At 44.6% G+C, this 19,333-nt stretch overlaps 1 protein-coding gene across 1 annotated transcript in view; it reads right to left on the minus strand.

Annotated features, from left to right (window-relative positions):
• Window positions 1–224: 224 nt before the first annotated feature.
• Window positions 225–19,333, minus strand: part of nrxn3a (neurexin 3a) — a gene marked incomplete at its 3' end in the record, with an annotated part of 673,655 nt that continues 654,546 nt past the window's right edge. The window contains exon 21 of the mRNA XM_083634400.1: window positions 225–865. Coding sequence (XP_083490526.1) covers window positions 225–865 — 641 coding nt within the window. The remainder of the gene's footprint in view (window positions 866–19,333) is intronic.

Here is a 19,333-nt window from a genome sequence, read left to right on the forward strand (position 1 = left end):
CTCAGTATGCTTACAATAGTAAGTGTGCTTTATATTACAGTACATGTCATCAGTCCAACCACTCAGCACAGTATACGATTCATATTCAAGTTCCATGTTTATACCATCGTTTGTCGCAGTTCCTTGCAAGGAAACCGATAAATAAATGTTCTCTCAGTGCTTTCTCTCTCTCTTTCTTTCTCTCACGTATAGACGCTCTGTCGTGTTTTGCGAAAGTCTCGTGCTCACACGTAATACTCCTTATCCTTATTTTTCTGTTTTTTGTTGCCGCCTTTCATGCTCTGCTGCTTGTCCTTGACGGCGCCGTTGCTCTGCACGGCCGAGTTGGTGATGTAGTTCCTGCTCTCGTCCACCTGGTAGGAGCCTTCGTCCCTGTTCCTGTACTTATACATGGCGTACAGGAGGATGAGGATGCACAGGGCGGCAGCCGCCACTATTCCGACGACCATCCCGGTGGTGCTGCTAGATTCGCGGACCACTTCCGAGGGCCCCGGGACTCGCCTGACGCCCGGCTCGGTGGGGAGTGCTGTGGGTACATTACGGAACATGGGGGAGGTTATTAGGGGGCCCCTCAGCTTGGTGCTGTCTACCTCAAAGGACGTGGGCAACGGGTGCGACGCTAGCTCTGGCTGGGGTTTTAGCTCGCGGCTATTCATTTTGCCGGCCGGCCGTTTGGCGGCAGTGCGGAGGGTTGCGGTGGAGGCGGAGGTGCTGCGGCTCTGGTCGGGGGTTAGCGGCCTGGCGGTGGTGGTAGTCCTACCGCGAGCGGAGGTGGAAGGTTTGTTAGGTCTAAAAGTCTTGGTGTCCCACTTTGGCGCGTGAGCTTTGTGGCCACCTTCAAAGGCAGACGTGGACAAGGTCTTATCTGTTACCGGGGAGAAGGTGGTGTAAAAATCTTCATCATCAGTAGGGGGCAGGTTAGAGTCGAACGCTTCCCCAGAGCCATACCCCGATATCACCAAGCCATCATCATCATCATCACAATCATCGCTGCCTCGGTCCGACAAGCAAGGTACCCCCGCCTCAGTGGCCTTGGACAAGGACTCTTTGGTGGTCTCAATAATGGTGAGGAGTGGGTGGTGGGTTGGGGGAGGGGGATGAAGGGTGCACGAGGAGCTACAGAGGGGTGCACTAACGGATCCTCAACAAGTACTGGGATCACTAATTCACCTCCTAGGGTTGGAGACAGACAGGTGCACATGTCAGAGAGCAGCAAGGGCCAACCCAATCGCCAGGATCAAATGTCTGCATTGTACGTTTCTGCAATCCACGACACAAGGTACGATCTCAACGTACATTTGAAACACAACGGTGGTTAAGTTCAAAACGCAGCTGCCTTTCCCATGTTAAATGCAAATAAAACAACTTTGGTGTTAGGCAACTAAAACAACTTTGGTTATGGTTATGCTTTGGGGTAAGCTTATTGATTTAGAAAATGTTGTCTGTTCATTTGCATTCTGCGTCACTTATCTTTTTTTTATGTGACTCATGAAATAATGTGACTTTGGAAAAGCTGTGACCATGACTGGCACTTGAACACGGCCCTCCCATGTGAAAGGCAAGTGTTTACGTCCTCCATCCACATCGACCACATGACCCTTACTGGCCACCACACTATTTCAATAGCAGTCTCTATAACGTGTATAACGTTGATATTTACGTATCTAGAAACATATGCAACATATTTTTGGTTCAGAAATATGATATTCTACATATCCGTGGATTGCGGAAACGTATGCTGACATTTTATTGTGGCGACTAGGCTGTTTATAAAATACAGTAGACTAGAGGATACATTCAGAGAAAACAACAGGCAAAGACTCAACAAAATTCCATGAAAAGAAACAAACTCAGCTGAACACTCAAGAGCAAAAGGAAATAGGCAAATCAAAAGGTTTGTTTACGTGCATCAAAAGACTTAAGGGGTGTGCAAGAGTGAGCCAGACGGAGAGAGAACGTCACAAAGCTCTGCTGAAGCAGAATCCATCAAAGTCTTGGCTTTAGTTCATCATAAACTCTCTTTTACAGTAAAAAAGAGAAAAACGTGCCGGTAAAAAGCTTATTTTCTGCTGTTAGGTGGCACATGCAATAGCATTAATTCTGATCAAATCAAATGTATTACCTGAAAATATATCAAGATTGCTATCAAATCAAATGTATTAGCTGAATCTATCATGATAGAGATTAAATGTATTAGCTGAATCTATCATGATAGAGATTAAATGTATTAGCTGAATCTATCATGATAGAGATTAAATGTATTAGCTGAATCTATCATGATAGAGATTAAATGTATTAGCTGAATCTATCATGACAGAGATTAAATGTATCTACACTGAGAAACATGGCAGCACCCTCTGGCTCCCCTATAGCCAGCAGATGGAGGCAGAGCTGATGTGGAGGCAGACGTTTCATTGGCTGAGATCAACTTCAATGAGCAGAGGTTAGCTAACTGATCAACTTCAATGAGCAGAGGTTAGCTAACTGAACATTGATTATTTCTGCCACCAGAGCAGCCCGGTCTCCAAGAAATGTCTGTACTACAACTCCAATCTTATATGACATCCAAAATGGCAGAACAAACACACCTGAATGTTCACCCTTTGATCAAATGTGTAATCGTTGTTGTTCTGTTCCCCCATGTCCATACTCTGAAGGCTATCATGAAAGCTTGCATCCATCTCTTATGGTATTCCTGAGATATTGCAGTAACGAGCATGGAACGGGCATTTGTGAGGCCACAGTGACCTTGAACATTGACCTTGGCATTGACCACCAAAATCTAATCAGTTCATCCTTGAGTCCAAGTGGACATTTGAGCCAAATTTGAAGCAATTCCATTAAGGCATTCCTGAGATATCGTGTTAACGAGCATCGGACGGACGGACGGACAAGTGGAAAACATAATGCCTCCCGCCACGGCTATCACCGGTGGAGGCATGAAAAGTATAATTGACTCATTGCATATGTACAGTGTAAGTCTGGATATGCTTTGTGCTATTGCTGTAATGTGATCTCAAGTAAGTATCATTGGGGTGAACATTCAATGTGCCATTTGGATTGCAAATATCCACTGCCATCAAGGCGTGCTACTGTATCACAGTTTTACTGTATCACAGTTTTACTGTATCACAGTTTTTACTGTATCACAGTTTTTCACTGATGCACATCCCAAATTCCACAATATAATTTATACAAAAGAAGCAAAAAAGAAGAAAATCAAGGCAAATTTTTCTATCACTCACAAATCACCACAAACCCTACCATCTACATGCACAAACACACAATACAGTTACTGTACATTTACTATTCTATAAAGCCAAACAGTCAATCAGAGATGCAGTTTGTAAGCTTTTAGAAAACCACTGCCTCGGTAGGCATTTAGTATGGTCAAATTGTGTCTGTATTTGGTGCAGCAGTCAGAATTGCTAAAGGGTGCAACATGTAGCATTTTGTGTTTTTCAAAGTTAAAACAATCATTTTCATATAAATAAATGTCCAATTTGTTACTCTCTATCGCCAATTGATATAACACAATAGTACAGTGGGTGAGACAGGCAATCCATCCTACATAAACTCAATACACACAAGAACTAAAACCACTCTGCAACAAAGGAACACTACAGTATGTTAACCAAACTTGCAATAAATACAAATTCAAATTCACCGCATGCTTTTAGGCTTTTATGATGACAGCAATATTACAGTAAGGTTCCAAATTAGTTTTTGTTTCACCTCAGTAAAGATGTAAGAACACTGTTTAGCCTGCTAAAACAGTCTTAAAGCTATAATTGAGTTACATTTTTGCACGTTTTCCTCCATTTTGCATCTATCTTGGAGAGTTAACGTTTCCTGGGACGGAAATCGCCCAGTGGTCTGGCTTTTTGTTATGCATTTTGTTTTCTTCCTTTGTTGCAGGATGTGTTTTATTTGTCACGTGGATTTAGTGTGTGTAGTACTCATTTAGTGTATGTAGTACTCATTTAGTATATGTAGTACTCATTTAGTGTATGTAGTACTCATTTAGTGTATGTAGTACTCATTTAGTGTGTGTAGTACTCATTTAGTGTATGTAGTACTCATTTAGTGTATGTAGTACTCATTTAGTGTATGTAGTACTCATTGCCTGTGTAGATATGTATGTAGTAGTCATTTAGTGTATGTAGTACTCATTGCCTGTGTAGATATGTATGTAGTACTCATTGCCTGTGTAGATATGTATGTAGTACTCATTTAGTGTATGTAGTACTCATTGCCTGTGTAGATATGTATGTAGTACTCATTTAGTGTATGTAGTACTCATTTAGTGTATGTAGTACTCATTGCCTGTGTAGATATGTATGTAGTACTCATTTAGTGTATGTAGTACTCATTGCCTGTGTAGATATGTATGTAGTACTCATTTAGTGTATGTAGTACTCATTGCCTGTGTAGATATGTATGTAGTACTCATTTAGTGTATGTAGTACTCGTTTAGTATATATATGTATGTAGTACTCATTTAGTGTATGTAGTACTCATTGCCTGTGTAGATAGATCTGCCATAAAGGCGATGACTCTACTTCTCTCCGTCATTCCTCCATTTGTTTTGACAAGTTGAATGTCACTGTAATTAGAATAGTGGAACTGTAATAAAATTGTGTATTACTTGTAAAGTAAAATGCCATCTGTTTTTGGCTCCTTTGTGCCACAAAGCAATCTGGCATTTTTTTTTATGTTAAAATGCTACATGTAGTACCTTTAATGCTACATGTAGTACCTTTAATGCTACATGTAGTACCTTTAATGCTACATGTAGTAGTACCTTTAATGCTACATGTAGTACCTTTAATGCTACATGTAGTACCTTTAATGCTACAATGCTACATGTAGTACCTTTAATGCTACATGTAGTACCTTTAATGCTACATGTAGTACCTTTAATGCTACATGTAGTACCTTTAACAAACTAGCTTTTACGATCATGACGAGAAGCTTTACAAAAACAAGTTTTGAAATGTTTCAGTACATTACATCTTATAAACTGCATCTTTTCAAAGCAATTCAAAGATCATGAAAGCATACCACATAATTATTGTTTGTTGACTTACATTAACAAATTGCCCGCATGATTTTGGCATGAAGAAAAGAATTTACAAAGGAAAGTTGTGTAAGAATGTTCTTGGATAAGTGTTTGGTACTGTTCAAAATCATGTTTAGCACATTGGAATTGGTGTTGAATCTATCTTTAAACATGATGATACAGGGAGGCAACAACAAATACATCCACACCACATAACATGAAAAATAAACTTCACCATAATTCTGTTTTGTTTTTTTCTTTGATAAATAATTTCAGTTTTTACAAGAAAAACTACAAGTTGTTTTCCGTATCAATAGACTTTTCAATAAATATCTACATTCTATTCATGTTTCAGTTTTTGCTTAAATTATCATTTGTTCTTTAGTTTAGAATGGATGGATGACTGTACATATTTGAATATCTCTAAAGACGGGGAGAGGGTGAAGAAGGGGCGGGGCCTATGAACATACTACATAGGAGATGAGGGTGATGAGGGTGAGAGTGTAAGTCAGGTGCCATGTCCATGTAAAGGCAGTACGAAGCGGTCGGGCGGCATTAGAGCTTTTAGCTGTAAGGAAGGGATGGGATATACACACAATGAGCATATACATGCCCATCTACAGAAAAGAACAGAAGAATCTAACACTGACAAGTCTGACAAACCCTAAACTGCAACTTCTTAGCCATGCAATTCATTTTTTGTTTTGTTAACAAATTATTCAGTAAAGATTCAATTGTTTCATCAAAATAGCTCTCAAAAATCTGGAAAAAAAACTTAAAAGGATAAGTTCACCCCAAAATGAAAATGTGGTCATCTACTCACCCCCATGCCGATGGAAGGACAGGTGACGTTTGTTCATCTACAAAACATTTGTGGAGTTTCACAGCAAAACATCGTTGCAGAATTCTCCTAAACAGAATGATTAGGAACTGTCTAGCATTTTATGCTGCAAATCATTTTCTCATACCGGAGTTATTGTGTAACTATGGTCCCAAGCTGGTCCGACTGTAATCAGATCTCTATACAATCGTGCAATACAAATTCTTGACAGGAAGCCAATTAGGTATCACCACTGCTGAGTCATTGAGAAACTAAATATTTTAAGTTTTTATCACTTTATTCGTTTCGCTAATATAAAACTCATCTATAAAAGTATCCATGGCATCAGGTTCTCTGCGATATCGTAAAACGTCTGGGGGCTTCGGGTACTACCACCAGAGGTGTTGTGTTGCCTTCCTAGGACAAACAGCCCTCTCTGTACAGAGGGTTACAATGTGGAACTCACTGCCCACAAACATTAAACATTATCGTAGTTGGGAGCATTTTAAAACCAACCCTAAGCAGTTCCTGAAGAGTAATTACCAATGTTCCCACGAATGACTGTGTCCATGAGTGTGTGGGTGTCTATATCGTTTGTGCATGATTACGTTGTTTTATTGATTGATTGACTGATTTTCTGATCTTATGATATCCTTGTTTATGTTTATGTATATTTTACTGTACTTTACTGTACTTTGCTTTTAATAGGTGCTTTTAATAACATCTATGGACGGCATTGCAAATTAGCTTAGGCTACAAATGTTGTGATACATAACATCAGACGTTTCTTGCTAAATGTTATATGTTTGTGTATCTGTTCCTATGCAAATAAACGATACATGAAATTAAGTGGATGTAACCAACTTTCAAAATGTAAAGAAAAAAAGAAAAAAAGGAAAAAACAAAACATAAAATGCCTTCATGCTACTCACCTGGCGTAATCCAAGTCTCCACAAGCCCTGGGATGCCAAGTCGATTTTAAAAGATATCATGTACACCCTGTAACTCTAACCCTTAGCTGAAATCTTCACTGTAGCCACATGCTCCAAGAAGGTGGTGGACGGATACTGTAGCCTGCTACTGTATAGTGAAGATGTCAGCTAAAAACAGGGTGTAAATGACGTATTTTCAAGTTAACTTTGCATCTCAGGGCTTCTGGAGACTTGGATTACGCCAGGTGAGCAGTATGGAGGGTTTTTGAAGCAGTGCAGCCACTTCTATAAGTGACTGTGTGTTAGAGATGTGTGCACTGAGATGTGAGCACGAAATTTAGCCGAGGCCCCTCCCACAAGGAAGTGACGCACACACAAACACACACACACACACACACACACACACACACACACACACACACACACACACACACACACACACACACACACACACACAACAAACACACACACACACACACACACACACACACACACACACACAGATGCACGCACGGGTCCGACCTGCAAAACCTGCACCACTTACTTCAACCCCTGGGTGTGATTATCTTTTTTCTTTTTCTTTTTTACGTTTAAAAGTTGGTCGATCCATTTAAATAGTTTAGGAGAATTCTGCAACAGTGTTTTGCTGTGAAACTCCACAAATGGTTTGTGGACTAAAAAACTTTACCCGTCTTTCCATCGGCATGAGGGTGAGTAGACAATGACAGAATTTTCATTTTGGGGTGAACTTATCCTTTAAGATATCATGTGGATTTGGAACTGCTTCACCAACTAATGTGTGGGCTTTGTTAGACAAAGGGAGGGGGAGTAGATAGCAGTATGTCTGCAGCTGAGTTCACTATACATCTGTCACTGTTTTGACATTTCACTTTATCAGAGTACTTGAGGTTTGTCAGGAAAGCTTATATGTAAAAGTGCACAATTCATTCATTGAAGTAGTTCCAAATCCAAAAAAAGAAGTCTAAATTATAAAAGGTCTTAGAAAAAAATGATCAAACTGTGATTCAAATATTCTCATCTGATTGACAAAATACAAATTTTCAACCAAACCAAACATACTCAATAAGCCAAAAATCATAATCAGAACCAAAATGTCATTGATCAATTGGATATCAATACAAAAAAATGTGACCTGTTAAAACTACCAAATGAAAAATGTTGATAAGATGAAAAAACAAAGCCATTTAAAAAATTTGCACACACTACAACCAGATGCACACAATAGAAAACAGACACAGTCGAGAGAGGCAGTCGAATGGAGGACTGGCCCCTCTCTCATGTGTTTCTCCATGACAAATATATGTGTTAATGTTAGTCTTTAAAACATGAACCGGCCGTGCAGTCTGGGTGTACGTCAAAGAGAGAAGCTACTGGCTGAGAATGGGTTCATCGGTTTTTCTTTTTGTTTTGGTTGTACTGCAAGATGTTGATGCATGCTTAAAGTAAGTTGCATTTAGGGAAAGTAGAAAAGAAACAAGACACAGCAAGCTGGGATCAGGTAAGACATTGAACAAGGTTAGAAGAATAGTAGACCAAGTTAAACTAATAGCAGTGGGGTAAGGAAAAACACAAACACAAAACATCTATTCATCTTATATTGATGTGAAATGCTTTTTTTTTGCAGGATTCAAATGTAATGAACAGCCAAACGACACAAGCTTAACCCATAGTCTCTTCTGAGACATAATCCAATACATTATCTGGTGTAATGTTACCCACAGCCTTTAGTTTTCCCATGTAGAATATATTTACAGAGGAATTCCATAAGATGGCTCAGGTCTGACTGCCTATGCTGTTAGAGTGGTTCATGTCTGACTGTCTACACTGTTAGAGTGGTTCATGTCTGACTGCCTACACTGTTAGAGTGGTTCATGTCTGACTGCCTACGCTGTTAGAGTGGTTTATGTCTGACTGCCTATGCTGTTAGAGTGGTTCATGTCTGACTGCCTACGCTGTTAGAGTGGTTTATGTCTGACTGCCTACACTGTTAGAGTGGTTCATGTCTGACTGCCTACGCTGTTAGAGTGGTTCATGTCTGACTGCCTATGCTGTTAGAGTGGTTCATGTCTGACTGCCTACTCTGTTAGAGTGGTTCATGTCTGACTGCCTACACTGTTAGAGTGGTTCATGTCTGACTGTCTACACTGTTAGAGTGGTTCATGTCTGACTGTCTATGCTGTTAGAGTGGTTCATGTCTGACTGCCTACGCTGTTAGAGTGGTTCATGTCTGACTGCCTACGCTGTTAGAGTGGTTCATGTCTGACTGCCTACACTGTTAGAGTGGTTCATGTCTGACTGCCTACGCTGTTAGAGTGGTTCATGTCTGACTGCCTACACTGTTAGAGTGGTTCATGTCTGACTGCCTACGCTGTTAGTGGTTCATGTCTGACTGCCTACGCTGTTAGAGTGGTTCATGTCTGACTGCCTACACTGTTAGAGTGGTTCATGTCTGACTGCCTACACTGTTAGAGTGGTTCATGTCTGACTGCCTACACTGTTAGAGTGGTTCATGTCTGACTGCCTACTGTATGCTGTTAGAGTGGTTCATGTCTGACTGCCTACGCTGTTAGAGTGGTTCATGTCTGACTGCCTACACTGTTAGAGTGGTTCATGTCTGACTGCCTACTGTATGCTGTTAGAGTGGTTCATGTCTGACTGTCTATGCTGTTAGAGTGGTTCATGTCTGACTGCCTACGCTGTTAGAGTGGTTCATGTCTGACTGCCTACGCTGTTAGAGTGGTTCATGTCTGAGTGCCTACACTGTTAGAGTGGTTCATGTCTGACTGCCTATGCTGTTAGAGTGGTTCATGTCTGACTGCCTACGCTGTTAGAGTGGTTCATGTCTGACTGCCTATGCTGTTAGAGTGGTTCATGTCTGACTGCCTACACTGTTAGAGTGGTTCATGTCTGAGTGCCTACACTGTTAGAGTGGTTCATGTCTGACTGCCTATGCTGTTAGAGTGGTTCATGTCTGACTGCCTACACTGTTAGAGTGGTTCATGTCTGAGTGCCTACACTGTTAGAGTGGTTCATGTCTGACTGCCTATGCTGTTAGAGTGGTTCATGTCTGACTGTCTACACTGTTAGAGTGGTTCATGTCTGACTGCCTACGCTGTTAGAGTGGTTCATGTCTGACTGCCTATGCTGTTAGAGTGGTTCATGTCTGACTGTCCATGCTGTTAGAGTGGTTCATGTCTGACTGCCTACACTGTTAGAGTGGTTCATGTCTGACTGCCTACACTGTTAGAGTGGTTCATGTCTGACTGCCTACGCTGTTAGAGTGGTTCATGTCTGACTGCCTATGCTGTTAGAGTGGTTCATGTCTGACTGTCCATGCTGTTAGAGTGGTTCATGTCTGACTGCCTACACTGTTAGAGTGGTTCATGTCTGACTGCCTACACTGTTAGAGTGGTTCATGTCTGACTGTCCATGCTGTTAGAGTGGTTCATGTCTGACTGCCTACACTGTTAGAGTGGTTCATGTCTGACTGCCTACGCTGTTAGAGTGGTTCATGTCTGACTGCCTATGCTGTTAGAGTGGTTCATGTCTGACTGTCTATGCTGTTAGAGTGGTTCATGTCTGACTGCCTATGTTGTTAGAGTGGTTCATGTCTGACTGTCTACGCTGTTAGAGTGGTTCATGTCTGACTGCCTATGCTGTTAGAGTGGTTCATGTCTGACTGTCTATGCTGTTAGAGTGGTTCATGTCTGACTGTCTACGCTGTTAGAGTGGTTCATGTCTGACTGCCTACACTGTTAGAGTGGTTCATGTCTGACTGTCTACGCTGTTAGAGTGGTTCATGTCTGACTGCCTACACTGTTAGAGTGGTTCATGTCTGACTGCCTACGCTGTTAGAGTGGTTCATGTCTGACTGTCTATGCTGTTAGAGTGGTTCATGTCTGACTGTCTATGCTGTTAGAGTGGTTCATGTCTGACTGTCTATGCTGTTAGAGTGGTTCATGTCTGACTGTCTATGCTGTTAGAGTGGTTCATGTCTGACTGTCTACGCTGTTAGAGTGGTTCATGTCTGACTGCCTACACTGTTAGAGTGGTTCATGTCTGACTGCCTACGCTGTTAGAGTGGTTCATGTCTGACTGCCTACGCTGTTAGAGTGGTTCATGTCTGACTGCCTACGCTGTTAGAGTGGTTCATGTCTGACTGCCTACGCTGTTAGAGTGGTTAATGTCTGACTGCCTACGCTGTTAGAGTGGTTAATGTCTGACTGCCTACGCTGTTAGAGTGGTTCATGTCTGACTGCCTATGCTGTTAGAGTGGTTCATGTCTGACTGCCTACGCTGTTAGAGTGGTTCATGTCTGACTGCCTACACTGTTAGAGTGGTTCATGTCTGACTGCCTACTGTATGCTGTTAGAGTGGTTCATGTCTGACTGCCTACGCTGTTAGAGTGGTTCATGTCTGACTGGGTTCGAAACCCTGTGACTACGTTTGAAACAAAGGACGGCCATAAAACCAAGTTGATGTTTGCAGGTGGTTAAAGAAAGACAAAGAGGTCTATTGAACAAGATCCCTGAAACACCAAACAGCCTCTTTGTAAAGCAGATTTGAGGGCAATATTTTTGCACACTTATTTCCACCCTCACAACAACAAAACAACATTGTTATTTTTACACTTTTATCCAAACCGACAAACATTTTTACGTTCTTTTACTTATTTGATCAATATGAATGTTTGCTTTTATTTAATTGTTACAGTACTTTGTACATTTTTGTTTTATAAAGTTATTATTAGTTGTATTAATATTGTTATTAGTAGTATATAGTAGTCGTAGTACTACATGTATATTAATAGAATTGCATTATTTTACTGTATATTGTTGTTTCACAGTGTATTGCTTTCTTTAGGAAATATGCATGTGAGGTCTCATCAGTGTTCAAAGATACATGTTGTCCACTGGCACACATACGGGCTCTGTGGCTGAGTTGAAGAATACACTCACCACAAACAAACAAACAAAAACTCAATTAACTCAATTAAGCTAGTATTATTATTATTTTAATTCCTCTCAATTTTAAATGGATTTTCATTGGCATTCTGGTTAGAGGATCTGCCCTTATTGAAAGCTTGAGTGTCATCTTAGCTTAATCTTAATTAATTAAAACATCCAACAAGGTAGCCTAGTAAACCAGCCGGTCACGTGAACTCACATTTCATTTCATTCTACCAGACCGTCTGGGAGGGCTTCTGCAGAAACTGCAAAGCGTATGAGCCAATCAGCGACCCGCCTCCTAGTTGACATCATAACCGGCCAATCAGGAATGCCGCTGGGAAAACAATAATGGCTGCCTTCTTGCCTGTCCGGCTCGAGGACTAATGTCAACGTTTGTCGAGTTTAAACAGCCATACAGTGCAGTTATTGCAGAAACCGACTCAATAACAACAATTAGTACAGGAGTATACAGCGCAACAGGGGAGTTTCTTGGCGGAAAATATGTTTTATGTTTTTTGCCGTTCTCCCGAGTGGATTTGGGTTTGACTGGATCAAACGCTGATTAATTTCCTTATTTTTTTACTTTTTTCCTACTATGTTTCAGATTCTATTTTTCCTACTGTTTTAAGCTTGTATTTTACCTGCCCAGGGACTACGGGTGGAAAATAGCATTTCTGCTATAACCTGGTACGATGCATCTCTCCCTATTTTATAGGGTTAATGTTCTTGTACACTGTCCCTGTATTAAAAATAAAGAAAATTCAAATTCAAATTGGCTGAAGGAGTTGTCTGTCAAGGCAAGTATACCCGCACAACTTTCGCCCAGTGCAAACACTGGGTAAAAGCTTAAGGCCAGACGTGACCGGCTGGTTTACCAGGCTACCAACAAGGACAAAATATAAATGATTAACATAACTGTGTAAGTACTTCAGACAGATATACATGATAAGTTTAGATCTGAATTTTGAATTTCTGTCACATGTTTCAAAATATTCAATTTGGTGTTTCAATATTCATTTTGGTATTTCAACATCAGTTTGGTCTTCGAAGGCATTCCGTTTGGTGTTTCAAAACATTCAATTTCAACTTCCATTGCATTCAGTTTTCAAGGCATTCGGTTTGGTATTTCAAAGCATTCAATTTGGTGTTTCAACGCATGCATTTGGTGTTTCAAGGCATTCAATTTGGTCTTTGAAAACAATCAGTTTCGTGTTTCAAAGTATTTTTTTTACATTCAATATTATCTTTGAACACATTTAGATTGGTGCAGTATACTGCAGCATTGGTATCGCTCAAAACCCTAAATAAAGAATATCAGTTGGTTACGTTGTACAGGTCGCATTTAAAAACCAGGTGGGGTGTTTATACCTCCCCTACATATATTCTATGTAGTATGGGTCTGTCCCTGATCAGGGGCAGCTGACATGGATTACTCGACACATCACCTCGGGGTGATTAGTTGGTGCATAGGACAGCAGTCCTATGCACCAACGCTGCTCCCACCGACGGAGAGCTAGGCACAGGCTGTGTGAGAGCTAGGCACAGCCTGTGTGAGAGCTAGGCACAGCCTGTGTGAGAGCTAGGCACAGCCTGTGTGAGAGCTAGGCACAGCCTGTGTGAGAGCTAGGCACAGCCTGTGTGAGAGCTAGGCACAGCCTGTGTGAGAGCTAGGCACAGCCTGTGTGAGAGCTAGGCACAGCCTGTGTGCTTGCAGATTTCTCTGTGGGCAAAATCCAAGGCTCGGGAGGCAGCGCTGTATAATAATCGGCATAATCTCCAGGTCACCCTCCAAATGAAAGTGGGACAAGCAAGGCCTGAGTGTGGCTCGTCTTCCAGGAGTCAGGGAAAGAGTTAGTGCTCCGACATCCCATATGCCTGTTGGATTGTATCCAACCCACTGAGAGAGCCCAGCCTTGGACAATGGTTGCCCGAGGCAGCTAGGTCTGTAACGGACAGTCTGTCGCCCTGTGGGCACGTGTCCGATGTAGACGTGCTGTCAGGCCCGGAAACATGTGAAGGCGGCTTTCCCCATCTGTTCATTGTTTCCCTCATCTTGTTTGTTTCGCTTGTTATGCTTCCTCTGACTGAGTCAGATTTCACAGCCAACGCAGACACAGCAAACTACCACGCATTCACAGCCAACGCAGACACCACAAGCTACCACGCATTCACAGCCAACGCAGACACCACAAGCTACCACGCATTCACAGCCAACGCAGACACCACAAGCTACCACGCATTCACGGCCAACGCAGACACCACAAGCTACCACGCATTCACAGCCAACGCCGACACCGCAAGCTACCACGCATTCACAGCCAACGCCGACACCGCAAGCTACCACGCATTCACAGCCAACACAGACACAGCAAGCTACCACGCATTCACAGCCAACGCAGACACAGCAAACTACCACGCATTCACAGCCAACACAGACACAGCAAGCTACCACGCATTCACAGCCAACGCAGCCACAGCAAACTACCACGCATTCACAGCCAACACAGACACAGCAAGCTACCACGCATTCACAGCCAACGCAGACACCACAAGCTACCACGCATTCACAGCCAACACAGACACAGCAAGCTACCACGCATTCACAGCCAACACAGACACAGCAAGCTACCACGCATTCACAGCCAACACAGACACAGCAAGCTACCACGCATTCACAGCCAACGCAGACACAGCAAACTACCACGCATTCACATCCAACACAGACACAGCAAACTACCACGCATTCACATCCAACACAGACACAGCAAACTACCACGCATTCACATCCAACACAGACACAGCAAACTACCACGCATTCACATCCAACACAGACACAGCAAACTACCACGCATTCACATCCAACACAGACACCACAAGCTACCACGCATTCACAGCCAACGCAGACACCACAAGCTACCACGCATTCACAGCCAACACAGACACAGCAAGCTACCACGCATTCACATCCAACACAGACACAGCAAGCTACCACGCATTCACAGCCAACACAGACACAGCAAACTACCACGCATTCACAGCCAACGCAGACACAGCAAGCTACCACGCATTCACAGCCAACACAGACACAGCAAACTACCACGCATTCACAGCCAACGCAGACACAGCAAGCTACCACGCATTCACAGCCAACGCAGACACAGCAAGCTACCACGCATTCACAGCCAACGCAGACACAGCAAGCTACCACGCATTCACAGCCAACGCAGACACAGCAAGCTACCACGCATTCACAGCCAACGCAGACACCACAAGCTACCACGCATTCACAGCCAACGCAGACACAGCAAGCTACCACGCATTCACAGCCAACGCAGACACAGCAAACTACCACGCATCCACAGCCAACGCAGACACCACAAGCTACCACGCATTCACAGCCAACGCAGACACAGCAAGCTACCACGCATTCACAGCCAACGCAGACACAGCAAGCTACCACGCATTCACAGCCAACGCAGACACCACAAGCTACCACGCATTCACAGCCAACGCCGACACAGCAAACTACCACGCATTCACAGCCAACGCAGACACCACAAGCTACCACGCATTCACAGCCAACGCAGACACAGCAAGCTACCACGCATTCACAGCCAACGCAGACACAGCAAGCTACCACGCATTCACAGCCAACGCAGACACCACAAGCTACCACGCATTCACAGCCAACGCAGACACAGCAAGCTACCACGCATTCACAGCCAACGCAGACACAGCAAGCTACCACGCATTCACAGCCAACGCAGACACCACAAGCTACCACGCATTCACAGCCAACACAGACATCGCAAACTACCACGCATTCACAGCCAACACAGACACCACAAGCTACCACGCATTCACAGCCAACACAGACACCGCAAACTACCACGCATTCACAGCCAACACAGACACCACAAGCTACCACGCATTCACAGCCAACGCAGACACAGCAAGCTACCACGCATTCACAGCCAACGCAGACACAGCAAGCTACCACGCATTCACAGCCAACGCAGACACCACAAGCTACCACGCATTCACAGTAGGGATGTTCATTTTGAAAATTTTCCAAAATCGATAATCGGTGAGAATTAACGATCAATTATCGATTATCGATTTTATTAATACTTAGAAAATTTTCAATTTTTTCAATTTTTTTTTTTTTTTTTTTTTTTTTTTTTTAACAAAATGAATGCCTATGGCAGAAAATACGAAAGACAACGTGTTCTCCTCAATGAACTCTTTATTTCAATGTGTCTCCTCTCCAACACTGCTGTCCCCGGCGCATGCCGGTGTGAATTTCTCATGTTTAAAACAGTTTTGTTGGCACAAAGGCCCGTGCCCAGCCAGAAAACTAGAGACTATATGAAGCTCCACCTCACGTTAGTTGGCTGTGCGATGTAGTGGGGCGAGGAGTAACGAATTCCACCCAAACCTAGTCCAAAATTTTTTTTTTTTTTTTTTTTTTTTTTTTTTTTTAATAATTAAAAAATCGATCCAAATGCCACAGGATCGATTCCAATCCTTAACGATCGATTATCGATTTTCGATAATTGATGAACATCCCTAATTCACAGCCAACACAGACACCGCAAACTACCACGCATTCACAGCCAACACAGACACCACAAGCTACCACGCATTCACAGCCAACGCCGACACAGCAAGCTACCACGCATTCACAGCCAACGCAGACACCGCAAACTACCACGCATTCACAGCCAACGCAGACACAGCAAGCTACCACGCATTCACAGCCAACACAGACACCGCAAACTACCACGCATTCACAGCCAACGCAGACACAGCAAGCTACCACGCATTCACAGCCAACACAGACACAGCAAGCTACCACGCATTCACAGCCAACGCAGACACCGCAAACTACCACGCATTCACAGCCAACGCAGACACCACAAGCTACCACGCATTCACAGCCAACGCAGACACCGCAAGCTACCACGCATTCACAGCCAACGCCAACACAGCAAGCTACCACGCATTCACAGCCAACGCAGACACAGCAAGCTACCACGCATTCACAGCCAACGCAGACACCGCAAGCTACCACGCATTCACGGCCAACGCAGACACCACAAGCTACCACGCATTCACAGCCAACGCAGACACAGCAAGCTACCACGCATTCACAGCCAACGCAGACACCACAAGCTACCACGCATTCACAGCCAACGCAGACACCACAAGCTACCACGCATTCACAGCCAACGCAGACACCGCAAGCTACCACGCATTCACAGCCAACGCAGACACAGCAAGTTACCACGCATTCACAGCCAACGCAGACACCGCAAGCTACCACGCATTCACAGCCAACGCAGACACAGCAAGCTACCACGCATTCACGGCCAACGCAGACACAGCAAGCTACCACGCATTCACAGCCAACACAGACACCACAAAGTACCACGCATTCACAGCCAACACAGACACCACAAGCTACCACGCATTCACAGCCAACGCAGACACCACAAGCTACCACGCATTCACAGCCAACGCAGACACCAAAAACTACCACGCATTCACAGCCAACGCAGACACCACAAACTACCACGCATTCACAGCCAACGCAGACACCACAAACTACCACGCATTCACAGCCAACGCAGACACCGCAAGCTACCACGCATTCACAGCCAACGCAGACACAGCAAGCTACCACGCATTCACAGCCAACGACAACACAGCAAGCTACCACGCATTCACAGCCAACGCAGACACAGCAAGCTACCACGCATTCACAGCCAACGCAGACACCACAAGCTACCACGCATTCACGGCCAACGCAGACACCACAAGCTACCACGCATTCACAGCCAACGCAGACACCACAAGCTACCACGCATTCACAGCCAACACAGACACCACAAGCTACCACGCATTCACGGCCAACGCAGACACCACAAGCTACCACGCATTCACAGCCAACGCCGACACCACAAGCTACCACGCATTCACAGCCAACGCAGACACCACAAGCTACCACGCATTCACAGCCAACACAGACACCACAAGCTACCACGCATTCACAGCCAACACAGACACCACAAGCTACCACGCATTCACAGCCAACGCAGACACCACAAGCTACCACGCATTCACCAGCCAACGCAGACACAGCAAGCTACCACGCATTCACAGCCAACACAGACACCACAAGCTACCACGCATTCACAGCCAACGCAGACACCACAAGCTACCACGCATTCACCAGCCAACGCAGACACAGCAAGCTACCACGCATTCACAGCCAACACAGACACCACAAGCTACCACGCATTCACAGCCAACACAGACACCACAAGCTACCACGCATTCACAGCCAACGCAGACACCACAAGCTACCACGCATTCACAGCCAACGCAGACACAGCAAGCTACCACGCATTCACAGCCAACACAGACACCACAAGCTACCACGCATTCACAGCCAACGCAGACACCACAAGCTACCACGCATTCACAGCCAACGCAGACACAGCAAGCTACCACGCATTCACAGCCAACGCAGACACCACAAGCTACCACGCATTCACAGCCAACGCAGACACAGCAAGCTACCACGCATTCACAGCCAACGCAGACACAGCAAGCTACCACGCATTCACAGCCAACGCAGACACAGCAAGCTACCACGCATTCACAGCCAACGCAGACACAGCAAGCTACCACGCATTCACAGCCAACGCAGACACAGCAAGCTACCACGCATTCACAGCCAACGCAGACACAGCAAGCTACCACGCATTCACAGCCAACGCAGACACAGCAAGCTACCACGCATTCACAGCCAACGCAGACACAGCAAGCTACCACGCATTCACAGCCAACGCAGACACAGCAAGCTACCACGCATTCACAGCCAACACAGACACAGCAAGCTACCACGCATTCACAGCCAACGCAGACACAGCAAGCTACCACGCATTCACAGCCAACGCAGACACAGCAAGCTACCACGCATTCACAGCCAACGCAGACACAGCAAGCTACCACGCATTCACAGCCAACACAGACACAGCAAGCTACCACGCATTCACAGCCAACACAGACACAGCAAGCTACCACGCATTCACAGCCAACGCAGACACAGCAAGCTACCACGCATTCACAGCCAACGCAGACACAGCAAGCTACCACGCATTCACAGCCAACGCAGCCACAGCAAGCTACCACGCATTCACAGCCAACGCAGACACAGCAAGCTACCACGCATTCACAGCCAACGCAGACACAGCAAGCTACCACGCATTCACAGCCAACGCAGACACAGCAAGCTACCACGCATTCACAGCCAACGCAGACACAGCAAGCTACCACGCATTCACAGCCAACACAGACACAGCAAGCTACCACGCATTCACAGCCAACACAGACACAGCAAGCTACCACGCATTCACAGCCAACGCAGACACAGCAAGCTACCACGCATTCACCAGCCTGTGCCAGAGACATACAGCAATCGAGAGAGAGGGGCCCGAGGGACCAGCTCTCCTTTCTCACAAAGCAAGCGGACAAACACTGA

Source organism: Poromitra crassiceps (genome assembly GCF_964638095.1).
Source record: "Poromitra crassiceps genome assembly, chromosome: 3".
Taxonomy (NCBI): domain Eukaryota; kingdom Metazoa; phylum Chordata; class Actinopteri; order Beryciformes; family Melamphaidae; genus Poromitra; species Poromitra crassiceps.